This window comes from Acartia tonsa, chromosome 5 (assembly GCF_053477335.1).
Source record: "Acartia tonsa isolate MP-2025a chromosome 5, ASM5347733v1, whole genome shotgun sequence".
In the NCBI taxonomy this organism is placed as follows: Eukaryota; Metazoa; Arthropoda; class Copepoda; order Calanoida; family Acartiidae; genus Acartia; species Acartia tonsa.
In genome coordinates, this window is record NC_137264.1 from 9,658,086 (window position 1) to 9,676,468 (window position 18,383).

The 18,383-nt window shown below is 32.4% G+C and overlaps 1 protein-coding gene across 5 annotated transcripts in view; it reads left to right on the forward strand.

Moving 5' to 3' along the window:
- The window catches only part of RN-tre (USP6 N-terminal like RN-tre), a 36,710-nt gene that overhangs the window by 3,316 nt on the left and 15,011 nt on the right, over positions 1-18,383 (forward strand). For 4 of the 5 annotated variants that reach the window (XM_080160160.1, XM_080160161.1, XM_080160162.1 and 1 more), the window contains exons 3-15: positions 1,024-1,673; positions 2,329-2,402; positions 6,466-6,613; positions 7,865-7,951; positions 9,355-9,426; positions 10,029-10,152; positions 11,109-11,191; positions 11,791-11,860; positions 14,410-14,522; positions 15,549-15,650; positions 16,692-16,757; positions 17,874-17,964; positions 18,301-18,357. In XM_080160160.1, the coding sequence (XP_080016286.1) occupies positions 6,468-6,613; positions 7,865-7,951; positions 9,355-9,426; positions 10,029-10,152; positions 11,109-11,191; positions 11,791-11,860; positions 14,410-14,522; positions 15,549-15,650; positions 16,692-16,757; positions 17,874-17,964; positions 18,301-18,357 (1,011 nt within the window). In that variant the 5' untranslated portion in view covers positions 1,024-1,673; positions 2,329-2,402; positions 6,466-6,467. Of the gene's footprint in view, positions 1-1,023; positions 1,674-2,328; positions 2,403-6,465; positions 6,614-7,864; positions 7,952-9,354; positions 9,427-10,028; positions 10,153-11,108; positions 11,192-11,790; positions 11,861-14,409; positions 14,523-15,340; positions 15,371-15,548; positions 15,651-16,691; positions 16,758-17,873; positions 17,965-18,300; positions 18,358-18,383 lie in introns of those variants that run through there. The other variant, XM_080160164.1, reaches the window with a different exon arrangement.

Genomic DNA, 18,383 nt, shown 5'->3' on the forward strand with positions numbered 1-18,383 from the left:
GGTTCCCTAGCCGCAGCGCTCGACCCCCTTTCCTGCCTAGCCGCAGCGCTCGACTCCCTAGCCTATAACCTAACCTAGCCTAATTATTTAGTTACAGCTGTCTATATACTCTAATTACCCGCAACTGTGGCTTAACAATTAGTGCATCCGTCGCTTTCGGGAAGGAGCTAAGTTCGAATCTCGGCGTCTTAACCAAAAGACGTTAATAATGGTTCCTACTACTGTTATGTTAGGTGCTTAGAGTATAGTTATAGGTGGCATGAAGAGGACTTGTATCGAAGCGTCACCGAGCCCCTAACTCTGATTGATTTTCCTATGTATCAAAGGTATCAAGAGGGGGGGGGGGGGGGAGGGAGTTTTGACACATTTGCGTAAACAGTGAATAAAGGCTTTATCTTCGGCCTGAAAGGATAGGTTATTAAAGATAAAATCATTCTTATATTTTGAATTTTAAGTTTAAGATTTTTTGTATAGGCCTCCAGGTTCAGGAGCTGCAGGCTTCCAGGTGCTCTCTGTACAGGTAAAAATAAATAAGAATTAAAATATTTTTTTAAGAGATAGAGGTCAACTTATAAAAAAAAATATGCATCTCTTTTTCTTCGAATATGTAAATAACATTTAAAAAGATGATATTTTGTTTTATAAGTTGATCTCTAATTCTTTAAAGAAAAAAAAATTTACCTGTCCAGTGACCAATTGGAGGCCTGCAGCTCCTGAACCTGGAGGCCTGCAGCTCCTAAACCTAAAGGCATATCCAAAAAATCTTAAAACTTGGGAAAATTCATCATATAAGAATGACTATCTTTAATAACCTATCATCTCAGTCCAAAGATAAAGCCTATATTCACTGTTTACGCAAATGTGTCAAAACTTCCCCCCAGTTATTTCTAAGTTAAAATTGTACCACATCGAGAATTCATTCCATAAAATGGCATTAAAAAAAATTTTATTATATTCGGCATTCATGACATAATACGTTAATTGTAAAGTTCTCCTTCAGATATTTTGGTTTTCTCCGCTCAGGTTTTATTCAGTCAACAATACAACATCAAACCATCAACCACAGTAAAATAGAATTGCAAAAAAAATCTACGAAAATTTCGACTTGAAAAATGTTTGAAAATTTAGCTTTTAGAAAATCATCACAGCTTGAAAAGAAAATCACCAATTTAAAAGATCTTTAAAACCAAGAAAATGCAAAAAAAATATTCTTTATAAGACAGCTTTTGTTAAAAAAAAGCCAAGTCTCAAAATTAGGATAATTTTTTTTATGTTAGGATTGGTTAAAAAGAATATTAATATAAAAAAATTACACGAAACCAGTCTTCTCTAGTTTTTGTTAAAATTATATTATTTTAATTTATGTTTATATGCTACCTACTAAGAATGTGATCTTAATCATTACATTAAACAAATTTTCTTTTTTGTAATCTCTTGAAATAATTTCTATTTTTAATTTTTATTTGGCGTTACATTTATGAAAATATTAAAAAAGGATAAATTTAAAATTTTCAGGACAAAAAAAAATTATCCAAAAAAAATATTAACGTAATTTGACTCAAAATTATTTAATTTGAGTGAAAATATAAAATAAAAAAAAAAAACATTTCTTTCAGAAAATCTAGAATGAAAATGTAGCTGTTTCAATTGCAAGCAAAACTTTATAGTGACAGGTATGTGCCATGCACTTGAATATGCGCTTACACTAGGGATCTGAAGGGTAAAGACAATGGCCGATAAATTGATGTACATCCCCAATTATGATCCACAAAATCACTGCAGTTTAAAATCAGTAGTTGAAACGTTTGAACACTCAACTAAATAAATCAATCAAAATTGAATATTGATATGTCTTGGGTTATAATATAATAGTTACTAGGGTTGTAAATCCCAATCCTCAATCCGCCAAATTTTGGATTCGGAGGATTCGGACTGTTGATTTTTATGACTTTTGTAGCACTTAAAATTATTATTACCTATTTAAAATGTGGCAGACAAAAACAAAAAAAAGTATTTTATTGTTTCTTAACTACAAGTAATATGGTGGGTAGCATCCTAAGTGTTATTGTATTTTATTTAACAGTAGCTTTTTATGCTTATTTTAGGTTAGGTTAGGTTAAGTAAAGCTTAAAAAATGACCACTTAGTAACATTGTTACCTAGTATCCACAATCCGAAAATCTGCAATCCGCAAAAAAATATGAATCCGCAATCCACGGATTAATCCGCTTTTTTGGTGGGGGGTGTATTTTTGTAAGAATCTGAATTCAGCCCAAAGATTGAGCGGATTGCGAACCCTGGTTATAATATAATAGTTGCTCTATTTTAGAAACGCCGGGACCTGCGCAAAGCATTTCAGTAACCATGGAATATTTATATACAATATCTTTATAGTATAAACAGGTATTCATATTTTACAATTACTACAAGCAGTGTTGTGAAGCCGTTTCATCTTTTTACGGCTCCGCGGAGCCGGGTCTGAAAATGACGGCTTCGGCTCCTTTCTAAAATCAAGAAAAATTCAACAAAAATGTTTTTTTTTTCAAGTCTATTTTTGACATATGAATGTTTTAAAAGTTAAATTTTTGAGAAAAATGGACTGAAAACAATAGAAAAATGATTTCCAAATTATAAAATTAAAACATTAAGTTCAATCAAGGTATTAAAAATCTCTTGTTTTCCAGATAATGTTTTAGCTACCCCCGGAGCCGGATCCGCTCTGAAAATAACGGCTCCGACAATATAAAGAAATATAAAAATATGTGGTTGGGGGGAAAAAATGTAAAAATTATGAGAACTGAAATTTCTTTTCCATTTTCCTCCACTCCTTGGTGAAAAAAAACTTAAAGAATGTGTGGGAGGGGGGGGGGGGACAATTTGAATAAAATAGGTACCTATAGAGTTATGAAAATATTTTTTTTTTTCATTTTTTTCCTTGCTGCAAAAAACTATGAGGAAAAAAATTGCATCAGGGGAAAGAAATGAATCTTGTGCAGAATATATACCCCTAACTTAATGTTTTAGAAATTATAATATAACTATACAAGTCCTCATCTATGACATATTATATCATGTACATAAAAGATATATTTTTTAATTAAAATCTAAAGTGGTGAGAATATACAATTACTCTGGAATGACGATGTAATATTTATGCTAGAAATATCCATTAGGTAGGTGTGCAAGAAGTATTTACTTAACTTTTAATTTGTTTATTAAGGCTACTCTTTATTTGTGTCGCTTTTTAAAAAAATGTTAATGTATATATATCATTGAAAAGAAAGAAAAAAATCATAAAACATCGGAGTCCAGAAGTAATCAAACTGTGGAGGAATTAGGATTTTGAAGGAGAATCATAACAGTTTAGCTGTTACCGAGATCCTGCGCTACGCATACAAACTGACATCCTTTTCCTTTTATATAAGACTAGGATACACGCGCAGAACTTTCTGAAACCATGCTTTTTGGTGATGTATTGTTTTTGTTAAAAAAAAAAGTTATTTTACATTGCTGCGCTTCCTATGGTTTTATTTATCATGTGATGTAATGTGAAACTTTTTGTTATTAAGTATTACTTGCCACAGGTATAAGGAAAAATACTCTTGAGAAATGATGACAACATTCATAAGAAGAGAGGCACAAATAAAAAACATGGATGGACAAACAGACAAAGTGAGTTATATAGCATATACTCAGTTACCATTATCTTAAATAGCAGTCGAGAAAATAACTTTTGCCTAATAGCGTTTCGATAGATTGACTGACGAATTTTATGCATTAGAAAACTTCAAAATATTTCTAAATTGCTCAAATACGCCAGGGAGAGAGGGAACATTGTTCTGTTAATTATAATAGTACCATCAGTTTTATGAGCAAGTTTTCTTATTTGTTGGCTAAAAAATTTATTAAATTTTGATGGGTCGATTAAAAAACTAACAGGTTCAAACGTATTAGCCAATCATTTATTCCACTTGCTTATCCCCATATAAATTTATCTTTCATTGTCTTATCCCTTTAGATCCCTGATCATATACCTATATAGAAAAATTGGGGGAAGAATAATTTAACGTCTTGTTTGATTTATTGTACCGATAAGTTCAAGGACGTCCAAGCTAAGCTTTTTTTAAGGGGGATAAACTGACGGGTTAATCTAATGGATTTTTAAGGATTTTGAGGGGTCTATTGAGGGGTTTGATGCCTTGAGTTTTTCATTCTGAGGATTTTACATGTTGGGTCCGTTAACCATTCGTCTTACTTATTGAGGGGTTTAAAAGTTTATGGGGAGGGTGGTAAACCCACTTTAACCCCCCCTCCTCCTTGGGCGTCTATACATAAGTCTGATTTACATTCATTTCTCAGTAAACTTGTCACTGTTTCTATGACTGGATAACATTTAGGTGTATAAATTATTGATAAGGATTATTGTGTGTGTGTGTGTAGTTATATTATCATTTATTCATTCAAATTAGATATTAGATAGCTATTATATTCTTATTACACTGTATATTATAACTAGCGGTTGTGCCCCTAGCATCTATGGGCTCTATATTTCTAGCTAGGAAACAGGGGGAAAAATGGCCTAACACCATCCCAAGACATAAATCCTGAAATAAAACCATCCTGGGATATATTTGAAGATTCCTTGAAAAGGAGAACTAAATCGGTTCAGTGGTTAGTGAGATCCTTTGTTATAGAGAGAAAAAAGTTTATTACTTTATATAATGGGATGTCGTACGTTAGCAGGCTAGACTTTTTGTATTATGTGTACAATATAGTAAACTAGCGTCTTCGCCTCTAGCCTTTGAAGTTTACTTTTGAGTAAATTGTCTAAAACCATCTGATGGCATGTATGAAGCTCCCCTGAAAAGCACAGCTTTGTATTGTTCACAGCTGTTGAGATAAATTGGTATAACAAAGGTTATTCTAAAATGACTTCTATATAAAATACTAGCGGCTTCGAATCAGAGACATCTCAAGGAACTTAACTTCAGGGAGGGGGGGGGAGGGTCGACAACCGCAATTTTTTTCTTCTTCAAAGTTTAAACAAATTTGTTGTTATTTTTTTTCCTTGGGGCGAATTCTCTTGGGAGGTTGGTGGTACCCTCCCCTAAAATAGTTATAGACCTTCCAGGACCCTCTGAGGAGAACCATATCGAGATCCTTTGGTACAGACAGTCACATATACTGTTAGTTTTATACAATAATAAAAAAAAATTGTCATGGAAACTCTTTTTAATCTAATTTAAATTTCTAATAAGCATCAATTTCATTCATGACATTTAGAAATTATTGATTTGGACCCGGTACAACACACATTTATAATTCGGTGCTTTAACTCAAAAAGGCTGTTGAGCACTGATAAACCCCCCTTCCTTATTATTTTTTAATAAATTCAAAATAAGGTGATTTATTTATTTTCCTATGCCTAACCCACGAGGAGCAGTAACCCTGCGGGGCTACCCAGTACTTAATATAGAACCTAAGTTAACCTAAAATAATAAATAATCACGATTTATTTTTAAAGGGATATAATAATTGTATGAAGTGCATTCAACAAGTATGATTGCAAGCATAAGTTACAAGAATAGGTACCACCTAACATATATAATTTTTCATTACAATAAATGGCAATCAATTAGGCACCACCAAAATAGTCATGATGAAATTTTTTTTGTGAAAACAGGACTGCCATTTATGTTGCATATATTAAAAAATAGGATTTTTCAAGTCTTGATATTTTTAAATATACATGGTAGGAAATTGAAATTCTTTCAAATATATATATGTCCTATAGATGTAGTTTAAACTATTGAACAGAAAAAAATATGCAGTTCGCTAAATTCAAGTTTACATGCACTTCGTGCAACTACCCCTTTATTTAAAAAGTAAGGTGGAGGGTTCGGATGTTCAACAGGGTACTTTGTGTTAAAGCACCAAGTTTTAATTGTCTTACAGACAAATTAAGTCTTTACTCCAACTCAATATTTTGTTTAAAATTAATGAAAATTTCGATGGTTTAAGTACAGTAAATCTAGGGGATCTTTAGGAATTAGACAATGGGCGATAAATTTATATATACATCCCCAATGATTCAAAACAAAATTACTTTTGACTATGAAAATTATTGGATGAAAAGATTGGACACTTCTAATAAGATCCAATTAATTAAGGATTCAATCAAAGTACCTAAAGTTTGAAGTCATTAAATGATGGGGTTTATATTTTGAAGTATTAGGTGCTAGTATAATTCACATTTCAATTTCTTCTCCCTCCCTCCCTGAAATGATTCTTTTAATTTATCATTTTTTATTTTGTTTGATGAGTATTAAGCCGTTTTTTTCCTCGGCAAAATTAATTTAAAACGGCTTTGCTGATTGTAACGTGTTTTTTTCTAATAGTGAAACTTCTGTATTATTTATAATATACATATATACATCTAAAAATTTGCACCAATTTTGTTTTTCAGACATGAGTGAAGACTCTTTTGAGTTGCGGAAACAAGCTGCGGAGGAGAGGGCGGGCATAGTTGCCCGCTATGACCGCGGCCGTGAAGACGGGGCGGAGATTCCCCAGTGGGAGGATCCGGATCTCGAGATTTATCATGTCACGGATAGGTAGGATAAGAGATTTTTAAAACAAAACAATCCACCTTATAAAAGTTGAAATGGAATCAACAACAAAAAATTACCTAATCATTTTAAAACTTATTTAAACCAAGTTTTCTTTATTTAAATAAAGACAAGTAACTTAAACTGTTTTCTATGTAGTAAGTAAATATCTGTCTGTCAAAGTAGTAGTATGAATGCTTGTCTGTATTTATGAAATTATGCGTAACATGGCCATTTTACTGGATTTCCAATTCCGTGTCGGCCAAAAATTAGTGAAAAAGTGGAAATGTAATTTTCTCGGCTTCCTACTAAAGTAACAGGATGTTTGTGTGTCTGTGTGTTTGTTTGTACCGAAGGATCTCGCTAACCGATGAACCGATCGGGTTCTCCTTAACAGGGTAGCTTCTCATAGGTCCCGGGAAGGGTTATAACTATTTTCTTGGGGGGTGGGACACCCCCAACCCCCCAAAAAATGAAAAATCCCCCCTCCGTAAATTTTTTTAAAAAGGGGCGTAGCCGCTAGTTGAAGATACACTGCTAACTTTTTAGTGAAGATTTATATGACATTTAAGCATCTAATCTATACATTATTTTATCTATCTGTCTGCCTGTTAGAAATGCTTCAAAAGAAATAATCATTTTTTCGTTTTGTGATTTTTATTTTATTAGTTATTACAATTGAACATCTGCCTTGTAGCACACTTTGTCCGTTTGCCCATTCCATGATTTTTTGTGGTTCGCTGCTTATAGATGTTTTATTGTTTTAATTTCCGTGGATATTAAAATGAAAATTTGTTAGATTAAAACCAGTTTTGTTAGCCCCGAGGGGCCGAATGCCCGGGCTAACAAAACTGGCATTAACTGTATTATCTTTATAATAATATTCGTGTAAAATTATCTAATACTAGGTATGCAATACATGATTTCTCATTATGGCCGATAACCGGTTCTAATTCAGCGGATATAAATCAGTTTTGAATCCATACTGAAAACCTCAGAGAGAGAGGGGGACAATGAGCTGTTTATTACACTAGTCCTCAAAGTTTTATAATAAGGTTTTCTTATTCGTTGGTGTAACAACTTTGGGGACTTTAATTTATTATTGATTGGTTTGTTCATTGTTAGTGTCCAGACATTTGAACCACTTATGGTGATCTACAGTAGGGGTAATTTGTGTATTATCATTGGGGATGTAAATCAATTTGTCGGCCATTGTCTTATCCCTTAAGATCCCTGAGAAAAACTAATGTTGTCTAGGTATGGATTTATCCACGATGAGAGACAGGATCATGTGAAGAAGAGAAGTGACCAGGAACATAAAAACATTGAGAAGGAAATGAACAGGTAAATAATAAGCCCTCCCCTTTTCATTATTGCGAGGCTACTTTATAATTTGAAATGTCCGTCTGTCCGTAAGAAACGTTTTGGGGGAAACGTGATTTTCTCAGCTTCTATAAAAGAAAGACAGCTGAAATTTTTAGTGAAGATTCCCATTATATATGCCCATCTAATATGTACATTGTTTTGTCCCTCTGTCTGTTATTTGGGGTGCGATATCGACGCCCAGATTTTTACGTTTTCATAATTTTCTCAACTTTGTGGTTGGGGGGGGGGGGGGGGAGGGTGTTAATGTAAAAATTAAGATAAAAACTTAACACTGAAAACATTTTAGTTCTGAAAATATTTTCTATTTTTCCCCCATCCTTGCTGGGAAAAACTAGGAGAGGAAAAAATTATAAAAAATTGCAGCAGGGGAAAAAAATCTTGTGCAGAATACTACCCTTAAGAAGTTTAAGGCTAGGAATTTGTATTATAAATAAGTCTAGGTTTAATTTTAGGCTATTTTACATTTCACAACCTTTCGAATATATAGTCCCTAGCTGATACGGGTACAGTTGTTAGTAAAAAAAAACAAATGAAACCTTAATCTCCCCCCCCCCCTCCACTTATTTTCAATTTACTTCAAAAATAAGGGAAGGAAAGGTATCACTATCCAGTGCTCAACAACAATTTTTTCATGATTTTAGGAGATATTTTTTTTAAATTGGTGATTTTGCATAACATTGTTGATTCAGCGATACTTGATTATTAAGAACCCACCTCTGACCTTTCCTGTTGACCTTATCTTAAATTCCAACATCAAGTCTCCAGTGTAAATGTATATACTGATAACTACCTCACTCCTTTTTTAATAACAAATTTTTCTTCTGCTATCATATTGTTTTCTGCTACTTGGCTGTGTTAACTTTGGTTGATTTTCAAAGACCCAATTGAGAGTCCGCGCAAGGTCATTGCGATAGGGTAGGGAAATACAGTTATATAACCCTTTTTCCTTCTAGTGTTTTACTCTAATATTCCAATTAACCATTGTTATATCTTATCCTCTTAAATTGTTCAAATAATACTCTAAGAATACATTTTTTAAATGTAACAAAAGTCACGTCTGGAAATATTTAGATTAAGTTTTCATTTTATTTGATTCTTAATTATGTAGCTACTAAATAGTTAAGGTATTCCGTACTGCCACTTAAAGAGCGTTAATATATCTTCTTTGTAAACTAGCGGATTTTTAAAGTTTTTAAGTAGATTTCATATAAATGAATAATCTAAATTTACTCATTTGTAACAAGGAATATAACAGTAGGAGGGAGCGTGGCTATGCTAACCTATAATTCGGGTCTGGCCACTACACAAATATATTGAGATTTGTAGAGTAGTGGCGATTTTAATTTTTCACGTTTTTTCAGGCGAGACAAATGGTTAAACATGACAGAGAAGAGAAATCTGGTTCTCTATTTTCCTGTTGGTGCTAAGTACAGGTTTGTATCTTTAGTTCTCCAGAACGGTCTTGTAATAATTAGACAAAATAATATTCCACCTTCTTCTGTTGCTAGAAACTTACTCTAAACCTTGTATAAAAGTAACAGGATGTTTGTCTGTCTGTAAGATCCCGATAACCGCTCTAGACCGATTTAATATGGTTCTCCTTTACTTGAAGCTACTTGTAGGTCCGTGGAAGGTTTATAACTATTTTGTTGGAGTGAAACTCCATCCTCCCAAAAAAAATCACCCATGAATAAAATCCCCACCAAAATATCTAGTTTTTAACGTTTCTATTTAAAACTAAACTGCTAGTGGATGGTGGCTTTTGTTGATATAACGTTATTAATTTGGCGCATGAATAGATGTAAAATACGTGGATAATGTGAGAGGTTCTTGTAAAATGTTTCTCCTAGCTGGCTAATATTACGATACCACAAATCCCCCCCACTCCCTTATTATTTTACCTAATTCATTCCCCTGACCAAGGAAGTAACATATTGACCAATATCTGAGGACTCTACTAGCAACCTAAATCGACAACAACACAAAATCCCTGTCATATTTACATATATTCTATATCCATTGGTGCATGATTCAGGGGTAAGATGATAGACCGAGTGTGGAAGGGAGTGCCCCTGTCTATCCGCACCAGCTTCTGGGCCATCATGCTCGACATTCAGACTTTCAAGGATAAACACAAGAACACATATCAACAAATGAGGGTATGCCAGTTTTTTAGGGTTGGCAATCCGTCCAATCTTTTGACCGGATTGGATTCTTGCAAAAATCCGCCAAAAAAAACACGAATTAATCTGTGGAGGATTCCGGATTCTTATTTTTTGACGGATTCCGGATTCTAGCAATATTTTAAAAGGCCTTTTATAAGATAAATTAAGGGAATAATCTAAAGCTGAGTTTTTTCATATTTTCACAGTAGCTTTTCTCCTATTTCTAGACCCTACAGCGGCCATATCTAAACCTTACTCAACCTAACCTAACCTAAAATAAGAATGAAAAGCTACTGTGAAATATAGGGACCAAAAACAATTGAGAATCCGAATTCGCTCTTAAAATAACGGATTCCGGATTCGGATTCTGGATCCTCAAATTGCCCAAAAATTGGACGGATTCCGGATTCGGATTGCCAACACTATATTTTCTAGTAGCGAAGCTACTCTATAATTACTTTGTCAGTCCATAATGCTAATGGGGAAATGTAATTTTCTCAGTTGAAATTTTCCCAAAATTGACTGCTGATTTTTAATTATTTCTGTCGGTCATTCTACACAAGGCAAATTATATGATATGTATTTGTTCATTTATATAAAGATTTCGTGTTTTTCTATTATCTATCTTCTACTTATCTGACTTTTGTTCTTTTTATGACCACTGAACATCTGTTGAAAACTCATTTTGTCCGTTTGTCCATTTATGACTTTTTTGTGCTTCGCTATTTCTGGATGATATCATCCTTAACTGAAAAACTATCCATTTTATTATTTTAAAAAAAAATTCACATTGTATATTTCTGAATGAATTAATATTAGTGTGTGTGTGTGTGTGTGTGTGTGTGTGTGTGAGTGTGTGTATAGCCATAGCTTTTTAGTGTTTAGACCTAAGTAGTCATGGAGCAGGACCGGAATGTACGAATTGTTGAATATTATGGATAATGTTTCAGGACCTTGCGCGGCGGTATTCACCTGACATCAGGCAAATTGATCTGGATGTGAATAGAACATACAGAAATACAACTTTTTTCAGGTACCTTCGTGAAACTATTTTTAAAAGCCAACCTAAATTGACAACAAACATTCCCCTGTCATAATATCCACGTATTCTATGTCCAGTAAAGCGAAGCTCTTACCGTAAATTTGCTATTTATTCCAAAAACAAGGTTAGAGAGGCCTAGGGTGGGGGCGGTGCTCGCCAGGAACTTCGTGGGAAAATAACTAATTATTTTTCTCTTCATCTGCATAGATACCGTTTCAACTCTTAAAAGTAAATTTATTAATCAATTAAAATAATTGTACAATAATGATGAATTCTTACAAATTTTAAATAATTTTATTGATTAGCCCAGATCATCATAAATTTTAATGTATTTTTTGTATCTCCGTATGTTTAAGTAAAAAATTGCTTTAACGTGAAGTAAAAAGACTCATGGAATAAAACACGGCAACGATGTTAAAAGAGACTATCCAAGGAAAAACACACAGCTCAATTTGTAGGGTAAAAAGACCTATGAATTAAGGATACAACTTGGTGACTTGCAATGTATTATACATTGTTTGATTTTTCTGTAACTTATGGCCATAATTATCCTTGTTAATAAGACTAATTTGATAATAGAATATTTACAGGGAAAGGTACAGCACACGGCAGCAGGATCTATTTCATGTACTAGCAGCTTACAGTATGTACAATACAGAGGTAATATAATTAGGGTTGGGCCGGATATCCGGCCGTTTTCAATTTCGACCGGATATTGAAACTATCCGGGTATTCAGCTGATTTTTAATGCCGGATATCTGGTAATTTGCCAATTTCAATATTCGGCCCAACCTTAAATATAATATTTATTTTATGACACATACAAAAAAAATATACACATAACATGATATAATCACAAACAAACTTAAAAGGGAATAGTAGCTTTTGCAAAATTCCGTAAAGTTGTGAAGAAGATTCCAATCAAATGCCCTTATTAGGTCAAAGTGTTTTTAAATATGCGCTTGGTCAACATTAAGAACAGTTAGACTTGATAAGCGCATCTGACTGGGGGCTTGCTTTTACGGAATATTGCGAAAGCTTCTATTCCCTTTATCATGATTACTTACAGTTTACTTTCAACAAATTTCTTTTTCAACACATAGGGTAAGGCGGGGGAAGTTTCGGTAAGGGGCTATTTTCGGTAATTTCGACCTACCTTCATTAAATGACCTTTTTCTCCATGATCCTTTCAAATGACAGAAAAAAACATAAGCAAATTTGCTCCTTATTAAATTGCCTACAAAAAAGTATAAAATGAATTGGGTCTCAAAGTCGGACGAAAATTTTTTTTTTTTTCAAAAATTTTATAGTAGGTGTGTAAAGATCGACGTACACAAAAATTGGTAAGACCTAGAGCTGATCCGTAAAAACCTTTTGAACTAAGAATTGCCCGCTCTTTCTAAATCTGTTGAGAGCTTTAAAATCGGGGTAATATTTTTTTCAAAAATGACCAAAGTTGGCGCCGGGGGAAATTTCGGTAATTTCAAAAGAAATTGAAATTCAACTTTTAAGGTCATGTTTTCATGTTTTCGTTTGTTAAATCTATTATTCCATATGGACTTTTTAAGAATTAGGCCTAAAAATGAATAGAACAGATAAAAAAACAAAAAAAAAATAATTTTATTTTTTGAAGCAAATTTTTGAGAGGAAAAAATCAAAATTTCTGGTCCTTTGAAAAAAAATATTTTTGACATAGGAGGAATAGTCCGATCTTTATGAATTTTTTTGTGGTTAATCCCAATAATTATATACTAATTATGATTTATTACGCTTGTTTGGTCGTTTGGCCTCTTTTCATCGATTTTTTTAAGGTTAAAATGTAGTCAAGATTTTTTGCAAAGATGACACTTTTGCTTCAAATTCGATTATTGAGGTCAATTTTTAATCAATTTTCATGTTTTTTGGTCTAAATCTATAGTTCAATGTGAGCTTTTTTAGGATCAGGCCTAAAAAGTAATAAAATACGTTTTTTTCTTATATTAATTTTAAGTTTTTAAAAAAAAATTTTCGAAAAAAAAAAAGAAAATTCGCGTCTTTCAAAAAAATTCATTTTTAACATAGAAGGAATAGTCCGATCATTATGAAATTTTTTTGTGGATAATCCCTATAACCTATACTGATTATGATTATTTATGTTCTACTGGCCGTTTGACCGTTTTTCATCGATTTTTTTTAGGTTGAAAAAAATTACCGAAAATTCCCCCGCTGGTGGGGAATTTTCGGTAACTTTTTTGCGGTCAATTTCGGCAAACTTCTAAAAGTCCTAGGATAACGTCCTTTTAGGACCTGATAGTCCTTTCCATAAGGTTTCTACCGGTCTTGGTTTTATTTGAAAATATTAATATTTACCCCATTTTTTTTTTATTAAAAAACCGAAAAAATACCGAAATTTCCCCCCCCCCCTTACCCTAACATTTGTTTGCAGTTTCAGAGATCTACTAAAAAAACCTCATCATTTAGTTTGTAAAAAATATTTTATTTCTGAACATTTCTTTAAACTCAAATTAACTGTGTGCATTTGCAAATTTTTATAAAAAAACTTTTAAAACACAGTTAACATTTCAAAGGATTAAGCTTCTTTGATATTTAGGTTATCCTTAAACACAAATCAATTGTTTGCATCATCAAATTTTACTTCCAAAAATCTTAAATAAGTCAACATTTTATACCATGTAGTTTTCATTTCATGTTTCATCAAAAAAATGTACACATTTTTTCACTTTTTTGATCATTTCAAAAGAACACCAATTCTTCCTCCATCCTAAAACCCAAACAAAGCAGGATATCATAAAGATTAACATATTTCCCATCTCAGTAATAACTCCACCCATTTTTAACAGATTTCAAAATCCAAATCTCCACCCATGGACAACCAAGGACAAAGATAAATTCACAACCTTTTTATAATTACGTGTCAGTGGACTAAGTAATCTCTCTCGTCGTGATGTTAATGAGATCTAAAACCATTTAATACCTTTAATTTTCTCTGCCAAATCCAAACTATCTTTTGATCATTTAATGTGGAAAATACCTACGATAATTGTCCATGAATTTTGTTTGACTGTCTCTCTTGGAGGATATTTAAAACTTGGCTCTTCTTTATTAGTTATAATATAAATTCCAGTTGTTTTATGACGTTTGCATTTTTAAAATTTTAACATTAATCTTGTTTTTACAGAAAAGAATTAACTTAATTGTGAAATATTCAGGTGGGTTACTGCCAGGGAATGTCTCAAATAGCAGCTCTACTCCTTATCTTTCTCAATACAGACGAGGATGCTTTCTGGGGTCTACATATGCTCATGGTAGGAGAGAAATATAGGTAGGTACTTAATTATTTCTGTGGTCTACATATGCTCATGGTAGGAGAGAAATATAGGTAGGTACTTAATTATTTCTGTGGTCTACATATGCTCATGGTAGGAGAGAAATATAGGTAGGTATTTAATTATTTCTGGGGTCTACATATGCTCATAGTGGGAGAGAAATATAGGTAGGTACTTAATTATTTCTGGGGTCTACATATGCTCATAGTGGGAGAGAAATATAGGTAGGTACTTAATTATTTCTGTGGTCTACATATGCACATGGTGGGAGATAATTATAGGTAGGTACTTAATTATTTCTGTGGTCTACATATGCTCATAGTGGGAGAGAAATATAGGTAGGTACTTAATTATTTCTGAGGTCTACATATGCACATGGTGGGAGATAATTATAGGTAGGTACTTAATTATTTCTGCCGTTTTACAGTTGATTTTTTAAAGATTTTCTTTGTAAATCTTACCTTATAATGTTATTTAAGTTATAAAAAACAAAATAAAAAACAAAAAAAACTTAATTATTTCTGTGGTCTACATATGCTCATAGTGGGAGAGAAATATAGGTAGGTACTTAATTATTTCTGGGGTCTACATATGCACATGGTGGGAGATAATTATAGGTAGGTACTTAATTATTTCTGTGGTCTACATATGCTCATGGTAGGAGAGAAATATAGGTAGGTACTTAATTATTTCTGGGGTCTACATATGCTCATAATGGAGAGAAATATAGGTAGGTACTTAATTATTTCTGGGGTCTACATATGCACATGGTGGGAGATAATTATAGGTAGGTACTTAATTATTTCTGTGGTCTACATATGCTCATAGTGGGAGAGAAATATAGGTAGGTACTTAATTATTTCTGTGGTCTACATATGCTCATAATGGAGAGAAATATAGGTAGGTACTTAATTATTTCTGCCGTTTTACAGTTGATTTTTTAAAGATTTTCTTTGTAAATCTTACCTTATAATGTTATTTAAGTTATAAAAAACAAATGTGCAAGATTTTATTTATTTCAGGATGCATGGTTTGTTTATTCCTCAGTTCCCTAAGCTGGTCAGATTTCAAGAACACTTTGACAAAATACTGAGAAAGAAGTTGTACAGACTTTACAAGCATTTAGGAACACAATTAACTTTATTGATTGCATAATATAAAAGAAATAGGATGCTTGCACTGTGCAGCATGTGTGTCTGTCTTACACTATCTAAAGTGTATTAACTTTAAGTATAATTTAGTTTTCCTTTACTTGGAAGCTTCCATTTTTCCCTTAGTGCTGTAAACTACCTTTACATCTTAACTAGCTGCTGCGCTCCTAGCATCTAGTGGCTATATATAATATTCTAAAGGTAAGGAAGAGCAGAAAAATAGCCTAAACCCATCCAGGGATCTATGTGAAGCTTCATCAAAATGGAGAATTTAATTTTAGATACAGAAAAAAAATACCTTACTACTTTATATAAAACTAGTGGCTACGCCCCTAGAGGCCTCTAGAGTGACATATGAGTAGCTTGATTGTAAAGGAGAACCATATCGGTTTAGCGGTGAGCGAGATCCTTCGCTATAGACAAAAAAGCATATTACTTTATATATTAGGATATAAAAGTATACCTAATGATATTATATCATAGGAAAAGGCTCTTATTGTGATGAAAATTATTTTTAGCGCTCAAATTTAAGGTTAATGTTATATTTTTGTTATAAAATAAACATTAATTCCAAGTAAATGAATCTTTTTCTGACTCGGGGAATAACGTCAGAAAATTAAAATTTTTAATATTAGGTACAAAGTATGATTTTATCCATAGAAATGTGTTGTTTATTGCTCTTTATTACATGAATAGAATTACTAAAGTTTGTACTATCCAGTGATAACCGGTTTTAATCAAGTGGATATTAATCGGTTGACTAGAACTGGTTCTCAGCCATACTGAAAGTTTATATATAACATCGTATTATATCCAGTTTTCTACGAATATGAAAATGTACAAACATAAGATTGAAACCATATTAAATCTATGGAAAGCTGTTTATAATACTATGCGATAAATAACTATTTCTTTCCCTGGTGAGCTGACGCACATGACTAATAGGGCTTCGCTTAAAAAAAAAATGATGTATATATTTCAAAAAAATTCTCAAGTTAATTGAATAATGTGTTCAGTAAAAAATGACGTGTCCTCAAATATTTACACAATTAAATGGTTTTTCTTGTGCTTCCTTGACAGGTATGTCATTGTCCAGTTATTGAAAAAGAACTTAATCATCTCTCTGTTTCGCATCAATTACATGCAGCAAAAATGTATGTCATTGTCCAGTTATTGAAAAAGAACTTAATCATCTCCCTAAGTATCGCAGCAATAACATGATGACCAAAGCAGTAAAACCAGATTTCTTTGGTAGAAACAAAAATATGATAAATGTTACATTATTATCGGAAAGTTGGAAGATTCATTAATTTATTTGTACATTCTTACATATCCTAATTAAAGCCAATTTTTCTGACATATCCTAATAAACACTCAATAAAAAACTTATTTTACTCGTGTTTTATTCAGCCAAGCTTTCACTGGTCATTATTTACTCTTTGCTATTCCTGGTTATTTATAGACCTTCTTGTGTCGCTTGCAACGATGTATGTACACAAATATGACATCTGCTAGACTTTGAAGCTCATAGATTTTGGGAGAAAATTGAACCCAGGAACATTTTACCTTGAACTGCACCAGCTCCAATAATAATTCTAATAAAGGGGAATATGCACGAACGAGAGCACCTTCCAGCAGCGATTCTAAATATTTTTTTGTGAATATACTAGGGTTATGTTTTATATAGTTAAACCAACTAAAAGAAATAAGTTCCACCATGTTTTTCTATGAAAAAAAACTTATTAAATGTTAGGTAAGCATTCTTTGATGAAATTTTATCAAATGTTTTGTTGAGTTCAAAGATTCAAATGAAATAACACGCCTAAACATAATCAAATGCTATAAACTATGAAAAACACTAATAAAACAGTTTACAATATTACAAGTTACCATCCCTTTTTCTAAATTAACATTTTTCATTAAAAAAGTATATTTTTATGTCACAGCAGTTTGAATACAACAAAACATTTGATGAAATATAATATATATAGTCAAAAATGCCTAACATTACGAAGTTTTTTTTATATAAAACCATGGTAAAATTTATTTTTTTAAATTGATATAACGACATTAAGTATAACCCTAGTATATTCAGCAAAAAAACATTTAGAATTACTGCTGGAAAGTCTTTAGAATCACTTGCTCTTGTTCGTGCATACTCCTCTTTTGATTAATACTTAAACTCTCTTGTTTCAGATTACCTTTCAGTTTGTCTTTGCGCGTGTGGGACCTGTACCTGTTAGAAGGAGAACAAATCATGTTTGCTATGGGATATACTATCCTTAAGGTATACAGATAGGTAGTAAGATAGATAGATAAACAGACATATCGGTAGATAGATATACACACAGACAGACAGATAGGTAGATAGATATACAGACAGATAGGTAGATAGATATACAGACAGATATGTAGATAGATATACAGACAGATAGGTAGATAGATATACAGACAGATAGGTAGATATATATACAGACAGATAGGTAGATAGATATACAGACAGATAGGTAGATAGATATACAGACGAATAGTTGGACTTTTAACTAATATATTTTCTGTAAAAGTTTGGACAAAATTTCATCTAAATAAAAATGAACATATAATATTTTTTTTTCTAATTTAGATGCACCAGCGAGAATTATTAAAGAAGGGTATGGACGACCTTCTTGAGTTTATCCAGGTTAATATTTTCATTATCATAGTTGC